Genomic DNA, 20,545 nt, shown 5'->3' on the forward strand with positions numbered 1-20,545 from the left:
CTACGAAGAAGTTGAAACCGTTTCGCTAAACTCGCCGGCAAATGAAATGCCCCCAGAACAGGATCTGAACATAAACAATGATGCTTCTCGTTGGTTGACTTTTCCTGCGGAGAAAATTTCCGTTAGCAGTTTAAATCTATTCAACATCATCCATTTCATTGAACGCCAAACGCGCCCAACCCGTCGTGATAGTAATTCCTATGGTGACGATTTCGGTGCATTTTCCTTCCAATGAAACAGATAATATTTCAACTATGATAATTGTCATCATCATGACCATGGTGGTTCAGCATAATTTCCATAAGACTAACCTGAAAGGTATAATTCGAACCGGTGCGCACGCCAAGATGATCACCCCTAGTCTCGTTTTCGAACGAATCGAAACGTTCATACAAAAAAAATCTTTCGTCTCGCCGGTCGTTGTCTTCCTGGCTGCCGTCTCAAACAGCTTCGATTCCACGTACAGCAGCGCTCGCTGTTCCGCTTCCAGCAGCGGCAGGAAACCCATTTCTGCTCTGCATGTTTGTTTCTGACAGGACTTTCTGAGGTGACAGGAAAATTGTCTTGTCCGGGACTTCTTTGTATAAGTCGAACAACTCACTACCTGATACTGGATCCCGTTATTTTAATCCTCAGTTATACTCTTGTTCCAGATAACCTGCTCCTGACTAAGGATCTCCTTCTCCGTTCCTCAAAATGACGAATTTCTTTGTGAGAGTTAGCAGACCGACGTATTTCTGCTTCCAAATAAAAACTGGTGTATCTGACGCAAGTGTAAAACGATCTGTCAAATCGACGCATCTCACAAGGTGTATATAACAACCAAGGTACTATAACGACGAATCAATCAAGGTGTATGTGGGAAGTTCAGAACCAAAAGGGTGTATCTTTTAATTTTATCAAAATTGTTGCTAATGTATGCAAAACCCCAGCATTTTTCATAATAATCATAAACTACAATCCTGTATGTAACATTTGGCAGCAACAGATCGTGAAAAATAACAAAAACTTTTGAATAGAGTTTAATAATATAGTCTGAATATTGCTACCCCATTTTTCTCATTTGATGTCAAATGTTACATACGTCCTTTTGAAAAATTATGCTTGAAATAATAAATATTGTAATTTTTATTGATTGATTAACTGTTTCTTTCTTTCACCAAACCAAAAGATTCATTCCTTTTAACCATATATATTTTTTTTGAAGATACATTTTCATCTTGCGTTTGTACAGAAAATTTAAAAAAAAAATGAGTAAAGAACCCGGACGAGGTTATCAACTAAGTAGCAAACCGTTCTAAAATGCAGTTTCTGCAGTAGAGGAGGACATTGAGTTGCATAACGTCCATGGCGTCTGAAAGAAATTGGCCCAGAAATGAAAAACTAATTATATTTTCGGCATAAATTGCACAGAACTAGCGAAAAGTTAAGTACTTACGCTTCACAACGTAGAACCGAAGGACACTCAACATCGAAATGGCAGCCAATATTGAGTTTGACAGTACGAAAATCTGTTCAGTAACTTTTACAGAATTCGGTACTTTATTGCTGTTTGATTTTGTAAAAGATTATTTTTACAGTATACTCGTCACAATTTTTACAGAACACTTGGGACTAGTGGTTTTTCCCACACATTAAAATCTAGAAATCAAGCATCTCATTATACACCTGGCCACATCCTTACAATCGCAAGGGATAGGAAGGAAAATTAGTTCAACATCTACTTAAGAAGGTGCAGGGAACCCATACTACCTTCATAGATGCCACGGGAGGGAACATTTGTGTTAGTAGAAAATGGAATATATTTTAGGAATCTCTATTCGGCGATATAAAGTAATGATATGTGAAAATGTAAACAAATTTAAATTAATACAAAAAGAAAGATCTCACCAAAATTATCTCACCAAAATAAGCCTGTCTTTCCATGTTTTCGAAGCTGTTTCATGCATCATCCTTGCCAATACTCTCCAGCAAGCGTTTTCTTTTCACACCGAAGCATTAAGACCATTCATCACTCTTTCGCCTGCGTTACTGTATTGGAAGCAAACCGCAGGATTCACAACAGAAAGCGCAGACCCTTCAGTGTTTGGAGTACATCTGATCACCAACACCATCATAGAACGATTAGAAAACCCAACACCTCCGGCGCAGGCATCGATCGCTTCACTATGCCACACATTTCTGGTCCGGGAGCACACGCGAAGAAAATAAAACAAGTTTGCAGATAGCGACATCTCTTCTGATTCTAGCAAACACGATGAATCACGTTTCCTTCTTGATTCGAAAACTTTCCAGAAAGCGAGAAAACCACCACAATCACATACGGATAACCGCCCGGGAGACAGAGTGCCAACGCTAATCAGCTAAATGCAACCGAAAACAATCAAAGCGAACGCACGCACAAAACAGAGAGCAAACTTAAAACAGAACCATATTCAACGGGTTTCAAAAACTCGAATCATGAGACATGCCAATGAGTCTTAACACCTGAAATCTGATGTCTGTGTTAGGGAATCTGAACTTTTTTTTGTCCGTGCGCGTTGTAGTTACTACTCCATTATGGTTAAGTTTGCAATTACGAACATGCATTTACCTCAATAGACCTTTTTGGCGTTTAATCGTCTTTCTCTATCTAGCACACATGGATGAATGCATGGTTTGTTTTCCCACTAATCTGTTTCCCTCTTGCTCGCACTCGTTCGATTTAAATCAGGCATAACATTTGATAACGGCACAATTATTATTATTTAGCTTTATTCAGGAGGCTTTAGAATATAACGGCACAAGAACATTTGTAAACAAACTTTCTAAGGCCCTTTACTCGTGAACCAAAGTACGCCCACGCAAACCAACAACATCATCGGATGGGGGCAATTATCACCTTTCCGAAAGTGGTATTGGTTTGCGTGGGCGTACTTTGGTTCGCGTGTAAAGGGCCTTAGAAAGTTTGTTTACACATGCTTTTGTGCCGTTATCAAATGTTATGCCTGAAATGGTGCAGTAGTGTGCGCCGATTAAACGTCAAAAAGCTCTATAGAGATCTCCAAGCGCAATCTCACGAACACTAAAATCCAACATCCATACATAAAAATAAAGAAGAAGAAGAAACAAAAAGGTATCGCGATATCACAACTACTTAAAAAGGTAGCGCGCGGTCTCACGCACACTTTTGTGCATCTGGAGAACTCTATACCCTTAAGGAACCCAATTTCTATGCTACGTAATATTTTATCGGACCCTTATCGTAGGTGCCCCTGTTTTTTTTATACAGGTTCACATCTCCTATGCACTGATGGATACCGAAAGCAACCGACCATTCCCCCGGCGAGCAGCTGACAGCTCGTCTTCATCCGAAACGTCAGCTGTTTTTTTTTATCGAATCGTTCGTGTCCGTGAAGAGCGTGCACTCGTCTCTCGCTTGCTTGGCTGTGCGGTGCATGTTTTTGTGTCATCCAAGAAAAGAGTGTCTGCTGAATGTGTTCACGTCGTTTAAGAAAAAAGTTTTCCTCACTAACAAAGTAAAAGTATTAAGAGTTGCAAAAAGTTGAAATAAATAGTTAAAAGATATCAGTGTGGCGTAGTGTTCAAAATTACCGGTTTCAGCAGTGTGACGCGCACGTTTTTCCATAGAACAGAGTTGTGCAATTTCGACAGCACTACTAGAAATCTTACCACACGATTCGGCATAGCTTTTCCTCCACGCACGCACGCACGACACAGTCACAAGCTCAACAGGAAGAAGCATTAATTCCGTTGCGGCCTTTCGTTCGGTCCATCGTGTGTGTCTTTGTGCTGCAATCGTGATTCACACCTGGCTGCAAAGAAAACAACGATAGTATTTAATTACGCCAACGTCGTCGATCGTCATAGACTGCAGTAGAATAAGCAACAACAAAAACAGGAACAATGTGCAGCGAGGTGAACAACAAGCTAGCAGACCCAACACCAGCCTCTACCAATCCGGCCGATTATGGACAAAATCTTAGGATCATCGAATGCAGCGCGCAGATCAGAGAACTCCAAACAATCATCAGGGACAAGTGAGTAAAAATAGACAATCTAAGGGCTTACGCAAAACCGACAAAACTCCCTTTGTGCCGCAGAGTCTTTCCTGCACGCTTCCAATTCAAAGTCGTGTGACTTGAGCCGACAGACACGACGGTGATGTATACAAAATAAGTTGGTTCCCGCTGCAATCGCATCCGCTCTCGTCGTCATTTCGCTTTTCTTTTGTTCGACCGGCAAATCTGACCCACATCGTATTGGATTCGATATTTAATTTTAGAAACACGACGAGAAGTGATTTCAAGTTCTACGCCGATCGACTAATAAGGCTGGTGATCGAGGAGAGCCTAAATCAGCTGCCCTATTCGGATTGCTCCGTCGTGACACCAACCGGGGCAATTTACGATGGGCTCAAGTACCGGTCCGGCAATTGTGGCGTCTCGATTATACGTTCCGGCGAAGCGATGGAGCAGGTTTGTGTTGTTTCTTGGTTTGTTTGCTAGCAATTCAATCATTCGCTATACACGGCCGATGAGATCGACTCAAAGTCGCAAAATCGCTTTTCTTCAAAAATCTGCTCCAGTAAGAGGAAAAACAACGGAAATTTTACTCAGTCTAGGAGAGAGTGGAACGTTTCTCGATTTTCCTCTTATTTGAAATCGAGTAAATTTTTACTCAGTCTATGACTAACTTACGGTTTTGCGAATTTGAGTAAACGAAACTCAAATTTGCATTGGTGTAATCGGCCGTGTACGTTGTTTGTTTGTTTAACTCGTTAGGAGAGCAGCGTCGTAAAATATTCACATGATTATTATTTGCTTCTGATTGTAGGGACTGCGAGATTGCTGTCGATCGATTCGGATAGGGAAAATCCTGGTGGAATCAGACGCGGAGACTCATGCAGCCCGGGTAGTGTACGCCAGGTTTCCGGATGACATTTCCAGACGGCAAGTGCTGCTCATGTACCCGATCATGGCCACGGGGAACACCGTAATACAGGTTAGCGAAGGGGGGATTTTGGGTGCTAATTTGATTGACATTCTGGGCTAGATAAATGCGTGGCGTTTTGGAAATCTTCTCATGATTGCTATAGCTGATAAGGAACACGCCTTTGCTATCGTTAGCTAGATCTAGTGATAATTTTATTTGACACTTTTTTTTATAGTGCGATATGGTGATGAGTTAAATTTGATGAGATCGATTCTGTAGAGGGAAAAGTGTCAATGTTTTTTGTTTAAGACCGGAATTTAGGACTGATAGCAGTGTTGGAAAAGTTCGCGATATTTCACGAAGTTCACCAAAGGAAAAGTTCGCGAGTCATAGTGAGTTTTCGCGAACTTTTCCATCACTGACTGATAGTGTGAAAGTCTTTTTAATATAGAAACCTAATTCACCTTGAATTGCAATTTAAAATTCGTACAATTGGACTATATGAAAAAAAAACCTGGAATCTTCAGGAAACTTTATTTTTCCTGGAAAATTTTTCAAATTCCTGCCTGATAATCTTCGCAGGGATTTTAGAATATTCCATAATACTGTAAACTGCCATAATTCTGCGCGCTGCCTAATTCCGCGCATTCAGGACAAAACGAAAGGTTTGTGTCTATCAAACTCTTGTTTGTGTTTTCAAAATGAGTGCTGCATAAATATAAACAATGATAAGTGTTTCGTTTTTTTTGTAGAGAAACATTATTGCAAATGCGCATCTTTACAGACGTCATTTTGCTTCTGTGGCCTAGTGTGGTTATGCTAAAAATGCAAACAAAACAGTGTTTTCGTTTCAAAAGAGTGATTATTTTTAAAATATGGTTCGCATCCTTTATGGGCAGGTGTGTTTAAAATATTTGAACAATTATTTGAATTTAGACATGCATATAAACTGAATTACAATAGAAAATCTTATGCGCGGAATAAAGATTTGTTTTTGCTTGAGCTTTATTGCATTTGAACATTAAGTAAACAAAAAAAAAAAAAAAATAATGTTTGAAGTTTAGAAATTTTGCAGATTGGTGGCCCTTCACTCTTCTAAACTTTATGCGTAATTTATGTCCAGCCCTGAAATTAGTTCGTTATGTCTTAGGGGTAAGACGGACATAATGAGCATCCCGCACTCCAGTTCCAAACTTTGAATTGTTCGGAATAAATTAATTGGTAGTAGTTTCAATATCACCATTGCAACGATTATTGATCAATTAATTCTCGAACCAGAAATGCATGGCTAAAGCACTCTTCACTATGGCCTCTCCTTCCCATACTTACTAGTGGTTTGGCTACATCTCTAGATTCTTAAATGACCATGTAATCTTTTTAGCTTTTGAAGAACCCCTAAGCATTGAACCACATTGTGCCATGACAAAAGTACGAAGGTAATTGCGGCTTGTCTTACCTCTGAGGTGAAGGGTACCTCAGCAATATCTTAAGCAAGGATGTTGAAAATAAATGAAGGGGAATTATTTAAAGTAAGGTCTTACTAAGTAAGAGGTGTAGTTGCAAATTATTTACAAAAGTCGTATAGTGGGAGAGGAGGGTATTGAATAAGGGATGGAAAATCATTTACATTCATTTGCCTCTAACTTTTTTCATCAACACCATTCCGTAAAATAGCGTTTGAAGATTTTGTAGGATTTGTTATTAGCTACATCTTTTGTAAACAACTCAAATCTGTGTATCTTATGCATGATGAATCAGAGCAATAAGAACCCACCATTGTTTTTCAGTGAATGTAAATTGCATTCACTAAAAAACAATAACATGTTCTGCCCAGGGCTTGAAAGGGGATCGCATATCGACTGTGACTGCGTGATCGCGTACGTTTTCTGCATTCAATGTGCAAAGCAAGCACGTTGGTTTGACTGGCAAAATGGCGCAGTCGTTCTGCCTTTTGTCGATTGCTTGTGTGCTGTTTGCTGCAGCAGCTCGGTGGAAGCCGATTTTTCAATTCATTCATTCTCCCGCTTATCGTGCATGTTGAAAGTTGAAGCTGCAGAATGACCGGGAGTATGCTGCGTATTTTGTTTTCATTTCTCTTTTCCAATGGTGAGCTATGCTGTACGAGTCTCTCGATAGACGCGGTAGGAAATCTTTTATATTCACCGCTATAACTCGGCTGTTTTCAAACAAATCGATCTAATTTTTAATATTTAAAGTCTCTGGTTGCTATTACGGCCAAATTTGACCGATTTTGAATCTTTTGGCACCATAGGATTCAGAAATTTGTGTTCTTTCTGGACATTGCCAACAATGTCCATTTGGAATAGTCTGGTTCTAAGAAATCCGGATTGTTTCAGAACTAAGCATTTTCTTGCCTTTTGCTAGAATTTTGAAGGAATCGATATCAAAGTAGAATCTCCTTCAAGAAACAATTTCAGCTTACTTGAGGACCAGTTTAAGGTTTCTCCCCGGAACGGCCATTCCGGCGCAGGTTCCCGTAGGGCCTCTAGTGGCCATAGAAGTGTTTGGGAAGAAACCGCTACAATATGGGTATCAAAATTCATGAATTTACAGCAGGAGACTGTTTATCATAATTTTGTGATCATCCGATGGATTGTCCCGGAGTTGGTGCCCGTAGGGCCTCTAGTGGCCATAGAAGTGTTTGGAAAGAAACCCCTGCAATGATTTTGCAGATTTTGCTCCACCTCCACCAAAGCAGGTCCGTCCAGATTATTCTTTTGCGTTTGAGTTTGACCTGACTGGTTTGTAATTTCATACTACAATAGCTCTTCGAGGTTTATATGGCAATTACAAGGAAAAAAAAAAGATTTTGATTTATTTTCTTCGTTTTAGCCTTTTTCCAAAATGATATACGGGTATGCCTACTATCTTTTCTTATGTAAAATTTGGAGACTACTTTTTGATAGAACTTTCTCAAATTTTCTCGTAATAATTTCCTTATAAAAATTAAAGAGCAGTATGAGATCGCAACCAAATGGGTTCAAATTTCTGGAGAATACTCAAAAATTGTAATCAATTGAGCAGGGTAGAGCAAAATCTATATTTTTAAACACCCTTGTATGGTTAGTCGTGGATTTGCTAAATATAATTTATGAACATTTTCTGTCTGTTGTTTAGGCAAACCAGCAATCTCTAGCGTAAAAAATGTATCGAATTTGAGGGAAAAAACGGTAAAGAATTCGAACTGGGGTCATTTCTTTATTATCTTACAGGTTTGTGCTAATAAAGGGTGGTTAGTGAAATGTTACGTTTATTTCCTTTGCGAGTGGGCTAAAGGGTATCAGAGTATCAAAATTTAATAAAATGTTGCCCTTGGGTAGAGTTTATATTAGATGGAAGGAAAAAATAGAGTTTATCTCAGCGAATTTCAGTTCAACTTTTCGAGGTTTTCAGAACATCACATGCTATAAGAGTACATAGCTTGAGAACGAATGATCTTAGAAACAAGGTTGTAGGGTGAAGCACTACTTCGGAATATTGGAAAAATTTCTGTTATACGCATCACAAGTTTAATTAAAAAAGCTGAAGTGAGGTATGCTGCAATGGAACCGCACCTTATATTTATAATTAAGAGTGATACTATCTGCTCACCGCTTTTTCTGCGCTTTCCTTCAATCAATTGGAAAACAGCGGAGACAGGAAAAACAGCGATGAAATAGTGGTGACCACTAGCACAACACCATCCAATTTGTTGAGGGACTACGGTTGAACAAAAATATATTTCTTACCAAGGGTTCTTATGACGATTTGGTCTTCATTCTCAAATTGCACGTTAATCCCCAAAATATGACGAGCATGTCGCGATGCAGAGTCGATCTTCAGTGAAATTAACTTTCCTCTCATCTCTGAATTCTATCAGCATCGATGTTAATGTATTTCTTGGTTTTCCCCGATGAAAAACTGGTACCTAACGCACTAGCTAGCGCGTCAAGAATCGCACGCATTTTGGGCCAGTCAATCGAAGACAAAGGCATATTCCTCACAGCCACAAGCTTCACGCACGAATCGACAATGATTTGTTCATTAATAGCCACGGACGTTTTTTTTTTCATTTTCTTCGATTTTGCTTCCACTTCCTCACCCTCCTTAAAAAAAACTCTTTCCTTGGCCTACGCGAAATGTGTACTGCGAAAATTACGCACAAAATTTCCCGCATCAAAATTCTTCTGGAAATATTTACAACTTTCATCACCACACACCCACGTAATTTTGCACAACGAAATCCTTCGCCAAATCACGAAACTTCCTCTTGCCTGCGATTTTCTTTCCAATTTCAACCAGTTTCTTATTAAAAACCACACTGCTAAGTTTGCAAATAACGGCGCCGGTGGTGTAGTGGTAAGCGTAATTACCTCTCACCCCAGCAGGCCTGGGTTCAATCCCAGTCGGCGCCGCCGGGATGTTCTGAGGCATAACATCTCTGATCACGCCTTCCTTCGGATGGGAAGTAAAGCCGTTGGTCCCCGGTTCATGAGTTGATGGGTCGATAGGTGTAGGGTCCAGGTGTGGGAGCTGCCTTCCTGGCACGTCGGTAGCATTGGTGCTCAGCACGGAAAACAAGATCGAAGGAAAAAACAAACCAAAGGAAAAAAAACCCGAATTTATCCACCTATGGTGTGAACAGACCCTTCGTACTTATTCAAGTTTATTTATTTTATTGTCATTATCAGTGACCAAGCCCCCCACCCCCGTGTCATCCAGTGACGCTACGCCACTGCCTGGGGGTACCCGGAATATATCCGGGTGTAGTCTATTTGGTGAGGCTACCAATCACCTTATCAATTCATATTCAAGCAACTTCCCGGAGTACCCGGAACATGTCCAAGTGTGTCCAATGTGGTCTGGAACACTTAACACGACTTGCATTGATCTTATTTTTGAATTCTGTAGTAATTTGATGTGTCGCATGATGGTTTTAATACGTTTTCCGTTAAATCCAGCGTGAAGGCCCATATTCACCGGATCTTATTCCGGCCATATCTCCGGAACCGGTCCACCGATTCCAAAACCGTTCAATGGGACCCCAAGACCTATCATTTGGCGCCGAGTTTGTCCAAATCGGTTGAGCGATTGCTGAGAAACGTGAGCGCTTTCATTTCGTTACATACACACACACATACACACATATGCACATACACACGTACACACGTACACACGTACACACGCACACACACACACACACACACACACACACACACACACACACACACACACACACACACACACACACACACACACACACACACACACACACACACACACACACACACACACACACACACACACACACACAGACATGTTCCGATCTCGTCGAGCTGAGTCGAATGGTATATGATGGGTTTGATACGTTTTCCGTTAAATCCACCGTGAATACCCATATTCACCGGATCTTATTCCGGCCATATCTCCGGAACCAGTTCACCGATTCCAAAACTTGGGACCCCAAGACCTATCATTTGGCGCCGAGTTTGTCCAAATCGGTTGAGCGGTTGCTGAGAAACGTGAGCGCACTCATTTCGTTACATACACACACACATACACACATACACACGTACACACACACACACAGACATGTTCCGATCTCGTCGAGCTGAGTCGAATGGTATATGACACTCGGCCCTCCGGGCCTCGGATCGATAGTCGGTTTTTCAAGTGATATCTATACCCTTCTTTGTAAGAAGGGTAAAAAAAAAGTTTGCAAACACTACCTGCGGTAGAGGTGACTGCCGTAGAACTGATTTTTTTTTGCAGTCATTCACTACAGCAAACGACAAAGGGAACTTGACCGAAATGAAAATGTGGAAAAAAATCAAAACGAAACAGAGTGACTAAACGAGAGAGGATTTTTTACGAGAGGGAGCAAATACTGATTTTTCTACCTATTCGTTACGCTGTGCATTTGGAATTATGAATGCGAAAAGTAGCGTGGAGCAACGGATGGTATACGAAGTACCGCACACAAAGGACAGCTTGAAATTGAATGAATGGTTATGTTGACTGCTCATGAAAAAAAGGACAGACAGAAGCCCTGGCTGCCAACTCTATTTCGTCATGCATAAGAGATTCAGTTTTTAGTTACTAAAAAAAGTTGTAATTAATATAAAAAGCTACAAAAGTTTCATACATCATTTTACGGTATTCTGTTGATGAAAAAAGTTAGAGGCAAATGAATGTAAATGAATGCACGAAATGAATGTTAATGATTTTCTATCCCTGTATTGATTAATGCATAACATTTTATTCTAGGGGCTATTAATAAACTACGTAGCATTTTGGGATTTGAGACAATTATTGTCCATGCATTTTTTTGTGTTTGTATGGACGGTAGACAATCACCAACCCCCTACCCCAGAGCCCCTCTATGAAAAAAGGATAAATCGAAAAAAGTTCACGGTTATGTATTCCCAAAAAAACCTGTCATGAGATTTAACTAAAGCTGTTCAGTGTTCAATGTTCAGTCGGATAAGCAGAAGGGTGTGACCGCATTACAGCATTCCCCACTTCACTTCAGCACAACCCCTAAATCAAGTATCTCTGACAGCCGTGTACAATACTTTCCAAATGGCGAAGGATAAAGCAGAACGCAAATATTCTAACCAATCGAAAGACGTTCACAACAGGTATAACGCTGATTTTTTCCTACGTGAACTATTGTGTGCTCTCGACAAAAGACGAGGCTTTACTACACATAGGGTATACCATGCTCCAACGGCTTCCTTTCTCAGTCAGTGAAAACTGCGCTTCTAGAGTTGCTGAATCGCATTTGGCAGAGCAGAGTCTTCCCGAACAGCTGGCGAACAGGGATCATCATGCCAAAGCCGAAGCCGAATTCAACTGAGATCGGACCTGCTACTTTTGAGCCGATTACACTTATAAATTGCATGTCCAATGTCTTGTAAAGGATGATTAATAGACGACTAATTACGGAATTAGTATCGCAAGGTAGGCTTGACAAACACCAACACGCTTTCCGATCCGGCCACGGTACCGACACGCATTCCGCCGAACTTGAAAACTACTTACATGCAAAAGACGAGCACTGCTTAATTGCGTCTTTGAACTTGTCACGGAATTTACGGATACTGATGCAATGGCTCGTAGCTAGGCGCATGTACAACATTCTGAACAGCTTTCTCGTGCTAATGGGGGGCGACCCCGGCGTAGTGGTTAGCATCCATACCTCTCACGCCAAAGTAACGAAGTTCAAATCTCACCCGCACAAGTCACGAATGACCCAAGAGCGTTAAAGTGACTATAACAAAAAAAAAAGCTTTCTTGCGGAGCGAACTTTAAAGGTAGCAGGACATCACTCAGATGTATGAGTGCTCATTGTAAGACAGCCTATATTACATGATATAAGCCGTAGTCTGTACGGGGTATAAGAAAGACATAATCATCGACCGAAATTCAGTTCTAAAAACAAAGCAGCTATTTTGGGAGTCAAACTGGACCGGACCTTCAACTTCTAACCTCACTGTAACCTGACTGCTAAAAAACTGCGCCACGCGACTACGAATCCTGACAATGGTTGGAGCAAAGTTACCTCGAAAAGCACGTCGTTCACTGCTGCATGTAGAATCTGCGATCATCATGTCACGCCTTTTCTATGGAATGGGTCTAGTCAGCAGAGGAGGATACATGGTTCTTATAATACTATCCTCAACCTACAACCGGATGCACAGTAGTTTAAAAGTCCATTTTGACGCTCTTAATTAATAGCACCGTGAAGAGTGGATTTAGAGTAATGACGCCTTCAGCAAAGTTAATGGGTATGACATGCTGCATCTTTGGAAGATATGAATTTTGTAATTAATCTTTAGGGGGATTAATTACAAAATTCAGTGAGATGAAAAAAATATTTTTTCACAATATCGAGATAGAGGGTTAGCGTCTTCAGCAAAGTTATAGCAAATATTGTTACAAACAACTTTGCTAAGGACATAAAAGTCGTATATTTCACCTAAATCGAAATAGAGAGGGTTGTTTGAGGATGGACCTTCAAACACACTTTTTTTTTTTTACCAAAACGCATTTTCTTTTATTTTAGCTCTTCACTATGTTCTACAAAGTTGTTTGTCAAACTAAAATACACAACATTCTAGAACATACTATACCTGCATCATTTAAATACGATGAGTTATTGTTAATTTTTCTTCAATTTTCCTCATACTTTGAACTTGTGTATCTTTCATTGATGCAGGTAGGTGCAGACGACGTCGGTGGTAAACTTGTCCGTCCACGACCGTTTGGCTGGAGAGTTGTGCTCAAAGCAAACACCCGTTGATATGCTGTATGGAAATCTTGTTAGCATGGTTATATTGTATTTTATACCGCGTAGTAAACTCATTTCCATAGTAACTGGTTCCATAGTAACTGGTTCCATAAACAAACTTCCCATTTCTCAGAGCATATAAATTGCAAAAACTGTACATTATTTTTTCAAACGTTTCCTAGACGGCAAAACTGAAGCAACAAAAATCTGTCAAATTCATTAAAAATCCTGAAGGGCAACCCACATTAGATCTGTTTGCGTTGACGTAAGTTTGACAGTTAGACATTAGATTTAGCTGTCACTTTGCCGCAACGCGTCCGATCCGGATCTAATGTGCGTGGGCCTTGAGTGTTTAAGTGTTTTTCCACAGTGCTCATCACTGTTTTTTTTTCTTCAAAAAGCGTGAAACAATTGTGAATGCATATAAAAGAATGTAAGATAGAAGAACTGTGCAAGCCAAGCAAAGGAGACAGAGATACTAATTCAGCCAAAGAAACCAGACAGCGCAAGCGGAGGAAGCTACGAGAGCAAGACTTTCAAGTAAAATGGCATCATCTAGTAGGACTTAATTCCTTTTGAATGTTTCAAATTATCGTTAGATCACAACAATGCCAATGATAATTTTTTTCTAGATTCAATTTCAGTGGAGATTGATGAGGGTGACCTCTTGTCACTTTGATCAAAAACGAGTGGAGACCGATCATCAAAATTTACCTGCGTACTCGAGTGTTATGCCATAAGTTTGAATAGTATGCCAAATGTGGCTGCACATATCGAAAAACCACTGAAAATGATCAGCGACTTTTTTCGAAAGCTCTGGACAAAACATACTCGTACTAAGGCTAAGGTTGTCAAGAGTCACGCTGAGTATTTCAGTTAGCCGATGATCATTTGCACTTGTTGTGATCTAACGATAATTTGAAACATTCAAAAGGAATTAAGTCCTACAAGATGATGCCATTTTACTTAAAAGTCCTGCTCTCGTAGCTTCCTCTGCTTGCACTGTCTGGTTTTTTTGACTGAATTAGTATCTCTCTGTCTCCTTTGCTTGGCTTGCACAGTTCTTCTATCTTACTTTCTTTCATAGATAAGTTCAGGGAAAATTAGTGGCCGTTTTATAATGGCTATAATACTTAAGAAAAAATGTCGCAAATTCAAGGCAAATCAAATAATTTCAGTAAAGTTGCGGGTTCTTAAAAAATACTGATAAATTCAGGACAGTCTAGAGAACTTTAATCGTTTAGGCAGTTTTAATATCACCAGGAATGTCTAGACTATTGAAGATGTTTCAACATTGGTGTCGATGATTTAAGGAAAGTTACATGACATTTTGAGAACTTCAGTGAATATCATAGAACTATATTAATTATTTCGTTCTAATTCCATGAAAATTGCGGAAGCACAAAAGTTCAAGAAATTTAGAAAAACTTCTAAATCTTCACAGAAGGACAGTGGTCTTCAGACATATTTCGCGAACTTATAATAAATTATAATAAACTTTCACGAGCTTTTAAATAGTGCATGGAATTTGACTCCACAACTAGTTAAAATTTAACATTTCTAGGAAATATGAATGTTCCAAAACAAAACAAAAATCATTTCAACCTCTGTTTTTTTTTTAAATTTATTTGTTACTCCCCTGTGGATCTATCTATAAAGTTAATTCATATAAATTAATTATTTACTTTAAAATATCCTTATATAGAAAATTATTAAATTCTCTGAGTCTCCCAGGTATTTTAAGGAAAAAAAAAATATCCCGATTTTCCAGGTTTTTGCAGTTAGTAGACTAATACCGTGGGTTTGGCCATACACTTTCTATAGAATCTTTCGCTTTAAAGGTTCGTATCGTACATAAGTGTTTATGAGCATTTCGATTAAAAATCATTTTCTCCGATATCTCTTTTCCCAGAAAATAAATTGTAAACCTTGAAAACTTTCCAAAGGTATGTGATAGATTTTCAATGGATGATTAAGAACTTTAAAAAATCCAAAGTAAATATTAGGAGAATTTTAAAGGATTCTAGCGATGACACCAAGATATACGTATCAGAGGAGAATACCAAAGTATAGACTGCGAAAGTCTCATGTAAAATTAAGTACTCTGAGGACTGATTTCTTCATCTCCGCTTAAATCTTAAGCTAGGTTTACCTATATGTATAGTTAAACTTGGCTTAACACATACGAGCGTCGCTTTTGATTGTTGTTTAAATTATTAGAGACGCAACATTCAGCTCCGAAACAATTTTGGAAATAATTCCAATATAATTGAGAGTGCATTTAACGAGAGTTCTGAGAAAAAATATATGATGATTTGACGAGTATTCTAGGTCCAATTCAAATAAGAATTGAGGAGGTTAGAAGGAAAGGGGTGTAAGTGACTTTGATCTATTCTCTTCATCGACTTTCTCTTTTGATAGTCACAGCTTTATAAACAGATTTTGTGCTATTTCTGCCACATAGTTTGACTAAGGAGGTTCTCATCTAGCATCTATATTGGCACACGAATGAAGGAATGTGTTTGCAGCTGAATTATTAACGAAAGAGAAAGTCGATGAAGAGAATCGATCAAAGTCACTTACACCCCTTTCCCTCTAACCCCCTCAATTCAAAATTAGTTTTGAAATTCCAAGAAAATTATAAAGAGTTAGAAATAAATTCCTATAATTCCAATGGACTCGAATTTTGAAGGTTCAATCTCAAAGAAGAGTTTCAAAGTTATTCTGTGACGGATTTTTGTTTTGAAATTTCTAAGGAGAATACGAATTGAATTTACAATTAAATGCAAGGAAGAAGTCCGAGATTATTCTAAGCAGAATTTACGAAATTTCTGAGGTTATTTGCATGGAAATTCTAAGGAGAATTCACATAAATTTAAAATGGATTTATGGAAGGGGCCAGCAGGGAGCTCCTAGAAGAATCAATATAAAATCGAAAATGATCTGCTTTAACTAATCATGTGTTATTATTATGCTTAACGTCAAATATCAGACTTAAAGTGGAGATTTTATACGATAGATGAGGAGATTAAATTATAGAGTTGATAGTTCCGTTATAGTCGGGCGGTGTGAAAATTGTATATACAAAGTAGAAAGCGAGCAGAGGACAATTTTGAGGAAGGTACGAATCGGGTAGTTGTTTACGGCAGAGGGCGACTGTTTCCGCACATCGGAGGTACATGAGCAAATCGCCGATCATCCCTTTTGCCAGTGGTGGCAGGGGGAAACAACCCTCACCATTCCTCATTAACGGATGAGCTTGGTAAAGGAGATGCTCTACCCGATTTGTACCTTCCTCAAAATTGTCGTTCGTTCACTTTCTACTTTCTATATACAAATTTCACACTGCCGTACTATAACGGAACTATCAACTCTTTACTTTCATCTCCTCATACATCGTCTAAAATGTCCATTTTAATTCTGATATTTGATGTTAAGCATTTCCAACTACGAAAAGAATCTATTTCCAAGAATTTTGTTGATCGCTCTGCAAAAAAAAATTCAAGAATGCAGCATTATTTTTGTAAAAGCTTCTTTGCCTCTAAATTTAAGAGAAGGGGAATTATTATAAAAAAGTTATTAAGAGCATTCTGAAGAAATTCTGAGAAAAGTTCTTAGCGAATTATCAAAGTCATCTACCTAGATATATCAAAATTTAAAAGATCTCGAACGCAGAATCAAATACAAGATCATAGGGAATTACTATTTGCTAGTCATCATATATAACGTAAGCAAAAGTAAATTATTCAAATCACTGCAAATGCTCTTCACAGGAGATTCCGTTGTGAGATTCGATTAAATTAGAAGAATTTATGAAATTTGATTTTAAATTCCATGACATAAAAAGTTTATTTCAATATCAAACCGTATTTTAATTTCTAAGCTATCATATAAATGGTTACTTATTTAGTATTGTAAAGTCACTATTTGGACACTATTCCCGTAATTTTAGTCACTAAAATCACTACTATTATATCACATCGGCACTACCAGCCCTGTCTTTGAAGAACTATTCCACAGCCGCAGGCAGTATTTGAGCAAAGCCAGCTGCACACGTTTTGCCTGTAGATTTGAAGACATACTTCAAATCTCCGCGTACAAGGCGTTAGGCAAAGAGTGTGCGTTTGACTTGCACTGTCGCATCAATGGCCCTTCGCTCATTTTCAACTTCTTCTAAATTTTCACACTTCCGTACTTTAATGGAACTATCCACCTACCCTCTTCTAAGACCATTCTCTAGCTAATAAATTATCACACTATAGCTTCATGATAGATAGCATTTTAACCAACTCTGAAAATCGCAAACTTCGCGTATGAAGTAACATAAAAACACTTATTTGGTGTGCCATCAAAACGACTACATTTATTCTCTTAGGTCACTTTTAGTCACTATTGTTTCAACTATAAGTCACTATTTTAACATTTGCGTGGGCGTACTTTGGATCGCGAGTAAAGGGCCTTAGAAAGTTTGTTTACAAATGCTTTAGTGCCATTATCAAATGTTATACCTGATATATCGGAAACTACACATAATATGTTTTCCGTTAATTCAAGATCAACAATTGAAATGGCCTTAACTCCATTTTGTAAACAAACCTTGTAAGGCCATTTTCTCGCGAACCGAAGTCCGCAAAGGCAAACCAACATAATAAACAAGTAGGGGAAATTCTCCTCTACCCGATTGTGGTTTAGGTTTGCGAATGAAGGTTTCGGTTCGCGAGAAAATGGCCTTACAAGGTTTGTTTACAAAATGGAGTTAGGGCTATTTCAATTGTTGGTCTTGAATTGTTCACAGAGGACAGTGCAGTGCAAAACATGCCTGGTACCTCTATATATGCATTTAGATTAACATCCGAGGTCCCTTGTTTTTTACACATTTTGCACACAAAATAGCTCACCCCTCACAGGATTTCCCACCGATTTCTATGAATGGGGCGGGGCAGAAAGTATCTTTTGTGCAGAATATGTAAAAAAGGAGGGACTTTAGATGTTAATCTAAATGCATACCAGACATGTCTTACAGTGTCAGGTACTCTATTTTGTAGACTGTGAGAGGGAAATCACAAAAAGAGATTCATCAAAACACATGGCATGCTGAGAAATTGAACTAGTGAGAGCAAATTTTCTCTCCCAAATTTGAATTTTTTGGCTCTCTGCGGACTGGTAGTAAAGCAGGTAAAACTGCATGGGAAAAAAATCATTTGTATTTAGTTGTAGTTTGTTTAACAATAATCCCCGGAAAACTGAACGACAAAGTCCCTGATTAATTTAATTAGGCTGATGTTTACTTTTTTGACCTGAATATGCATCGAAAGCGAATTATTCCCACTTCTCTCAATTTCTATACGGGGATTTTTATTAACAGCGCCATCTCTGTGGAAAAAGGCCGGACGATACGATTAATTGAAAAGTAGAGCCGTGTTGTAAGATACGGATTTATTGGTTTAGACTAGTTTTACCATAGAGGTAACTCTAAGACCATAAGGTCTCGAAGAAACGTGCTCAACTTTTTGGCTCAGCTCTGGTACTATCTTCGGTCCCAAGCTAATCGATTCACCCCTCGAAACAAAGGAAAATCCACTAACCCCTCATTTTATCTGTCAAACTTTCATAGTGAATCAAAACAAACATTGTGTAGTAGTAGAATTTATACTATACTATATATTTATACTTTATAGAATGGGATACGTTAATCGATTTACTTGGGACCAATAGGCTAGTCAAGTAGTGAGCCAAATTTAAATCTTTAGTTTCCATCGATTAGTTTTACGATTTTATGTAGTTTAAGCTTATAAAGCTACTAATAGAGCCGATAACCCATTTCGAACGAACCGGGAAAAAACTGCGATATTCATTTCTTAAATCCAGTGGCCACCAACGATTGTTTCGATCCATAATTTCTCCTGTATTATTGACGAAATTTGTCATTCAATGATTACTTTTTGTTTAGTTATTTGTAAGGTTTAAAATTAACTACGTCATGCATAAGAGGTATAGATTTGAGTTATGCACAACAGTTTTAGCAAATGTCAAAATTTACAAAAGCTTCATACATAATTTTTCGGAATTCTGTTGATGGAAAAAATTAGAGGCATTTGAAAATGAATGTAAATGATTTGCCATGCCTGGTGAACTCTACAAAAATATCTTTTCTAAGTTTTACAAATGCCAGCTATAAACAAAAATTGACATGGAAGATTCGGCGAAGTTCCCTGATCTTTGATAATCCTGCAATTTTCCTTGATCCCGGACGTAATTAATATTCCCGGCAGCTCCTAAATAAAGAAAAAAAAATATTCCCGGCTTCAATTCTTGAAGCGATTTTGGGTGCTTTTAGTAATTGCTGTAATAGCTGACAAATACAACTTGAAAAATAAATAAAGGGGTCTGGATTTACACCACTTTCTGTAAAATCTTTTTTTCATTTTTGCAAAATTTTAGGACTTTCAATAACGTTTGAGTACGGTACATCAAATTTGCTGACAGCCAATTGAAATTGCAATTTTGAATGTTCATATGAATTTAATCAATATTATCATTTTGTTGCATAGACCCATATTTAGGGCCATAATAACCACTAATTTTCCCAAAATTAAAGCATGCTAGTGTGTGTTCATCGTTGTGACTCCTAAGCTTATCTGTTTGTTTTTTTCCTCCCAACAGGCAGTCAACGTATTGAAAGACCACGGAGTCCCCGAGACGGCAATCATCCTTTCGAATCTGTTCTGCACACCGGCGGCCGCTTCCATGGTTGTGACCGCGTTCCCCGAAATGAAGATCCTCACCTCGGAGCTGCATCCCTCGGCACCGAACCACTTTGGCCAGAAGTACTTTGGCACGGACTAATCTGCGCGCGAGAGGGACACCTCAAATGTCTAGTACGACGTGCATATACAACTTTTACTACGAATATTGATCGGTGCTCACACACACGCGCACCGGGAAGGGGAGTCTACTCGCTCTTAATTTATTTATTAACTTGTTTTTTTACTTCGTGTTGAATGCCAGTATCAATTGTGGTTATTTTTAAAGTTTTCTTTTTTAATTCACGCAATTGTGGTATGATTGTGTATTACAAAGCAAGCAAGCAAGCAACAAAACGTTGTCCCCTCTTGTCTAGAAGTATGACTTAATTTAGTTTTTAGGCTCAAAGCGCGTTGTCAGAATATGCCAGGAATTTGAAGGGAAACTGATCTTCGTTTTTTTAGGAATCGTTATAATATAGACTATTAATATAAGGATCCTTGAATGAATGAACCCTGGAATTTGTAGTAGTAGAATTCTTCGAAATCCATCCAAAAACATCTTATGGGCTTT

At 38.7% G+C, this 20,545-nt stretch overlaps 1 protein-coding gene across 1 annotated transcript; it reads left to right on the forward strand.

The window, feature by feature from the left end:
• Window positions 1-3,410: 3,410 nt before the first annotated feature.
• Window positions 3,411-20,481, forward strand: kri (krishah). The gene is made up of 4 exons (XM_065234694.1): window positions 3,411-4,040; window positions 4,286-4,478; window positions 4,837-5,004; window positions 19,892-20,481. Exons 1-4 carry the CDS (start codon window positions 3,907-3,909, stop codon window positions 20,072-20,074), a joined length of 678 nt encoding a protein of 225 aa, XP_065090766.1. The 5' UTR covers window positions 3,411-3,906; the 3' UTR covers window positions 20,075-20,481.
• The last annotated feature ends 64 nt before the right edge of the window (window positions 20,482-20,545 follow it).

The sequence above is a fragment of the Ochlerotatus camptorhynchus genome, unplaced genomic scaffold, assembly GCF_037179485.1.
Source record: "Ochlerotatus camptorhynchus isolate MF236.1 unplaced genomic scaffold, CSIRO-AGI_Acam_v1.1 ptg000434l, whole genome shotgun sequence".
NCBI lineage: Eukaryota > Metazoa > Arthropoda > Insecta > Diptera > Culicidae > Ochlerotatus > Ochlerotatus camptorhynchus.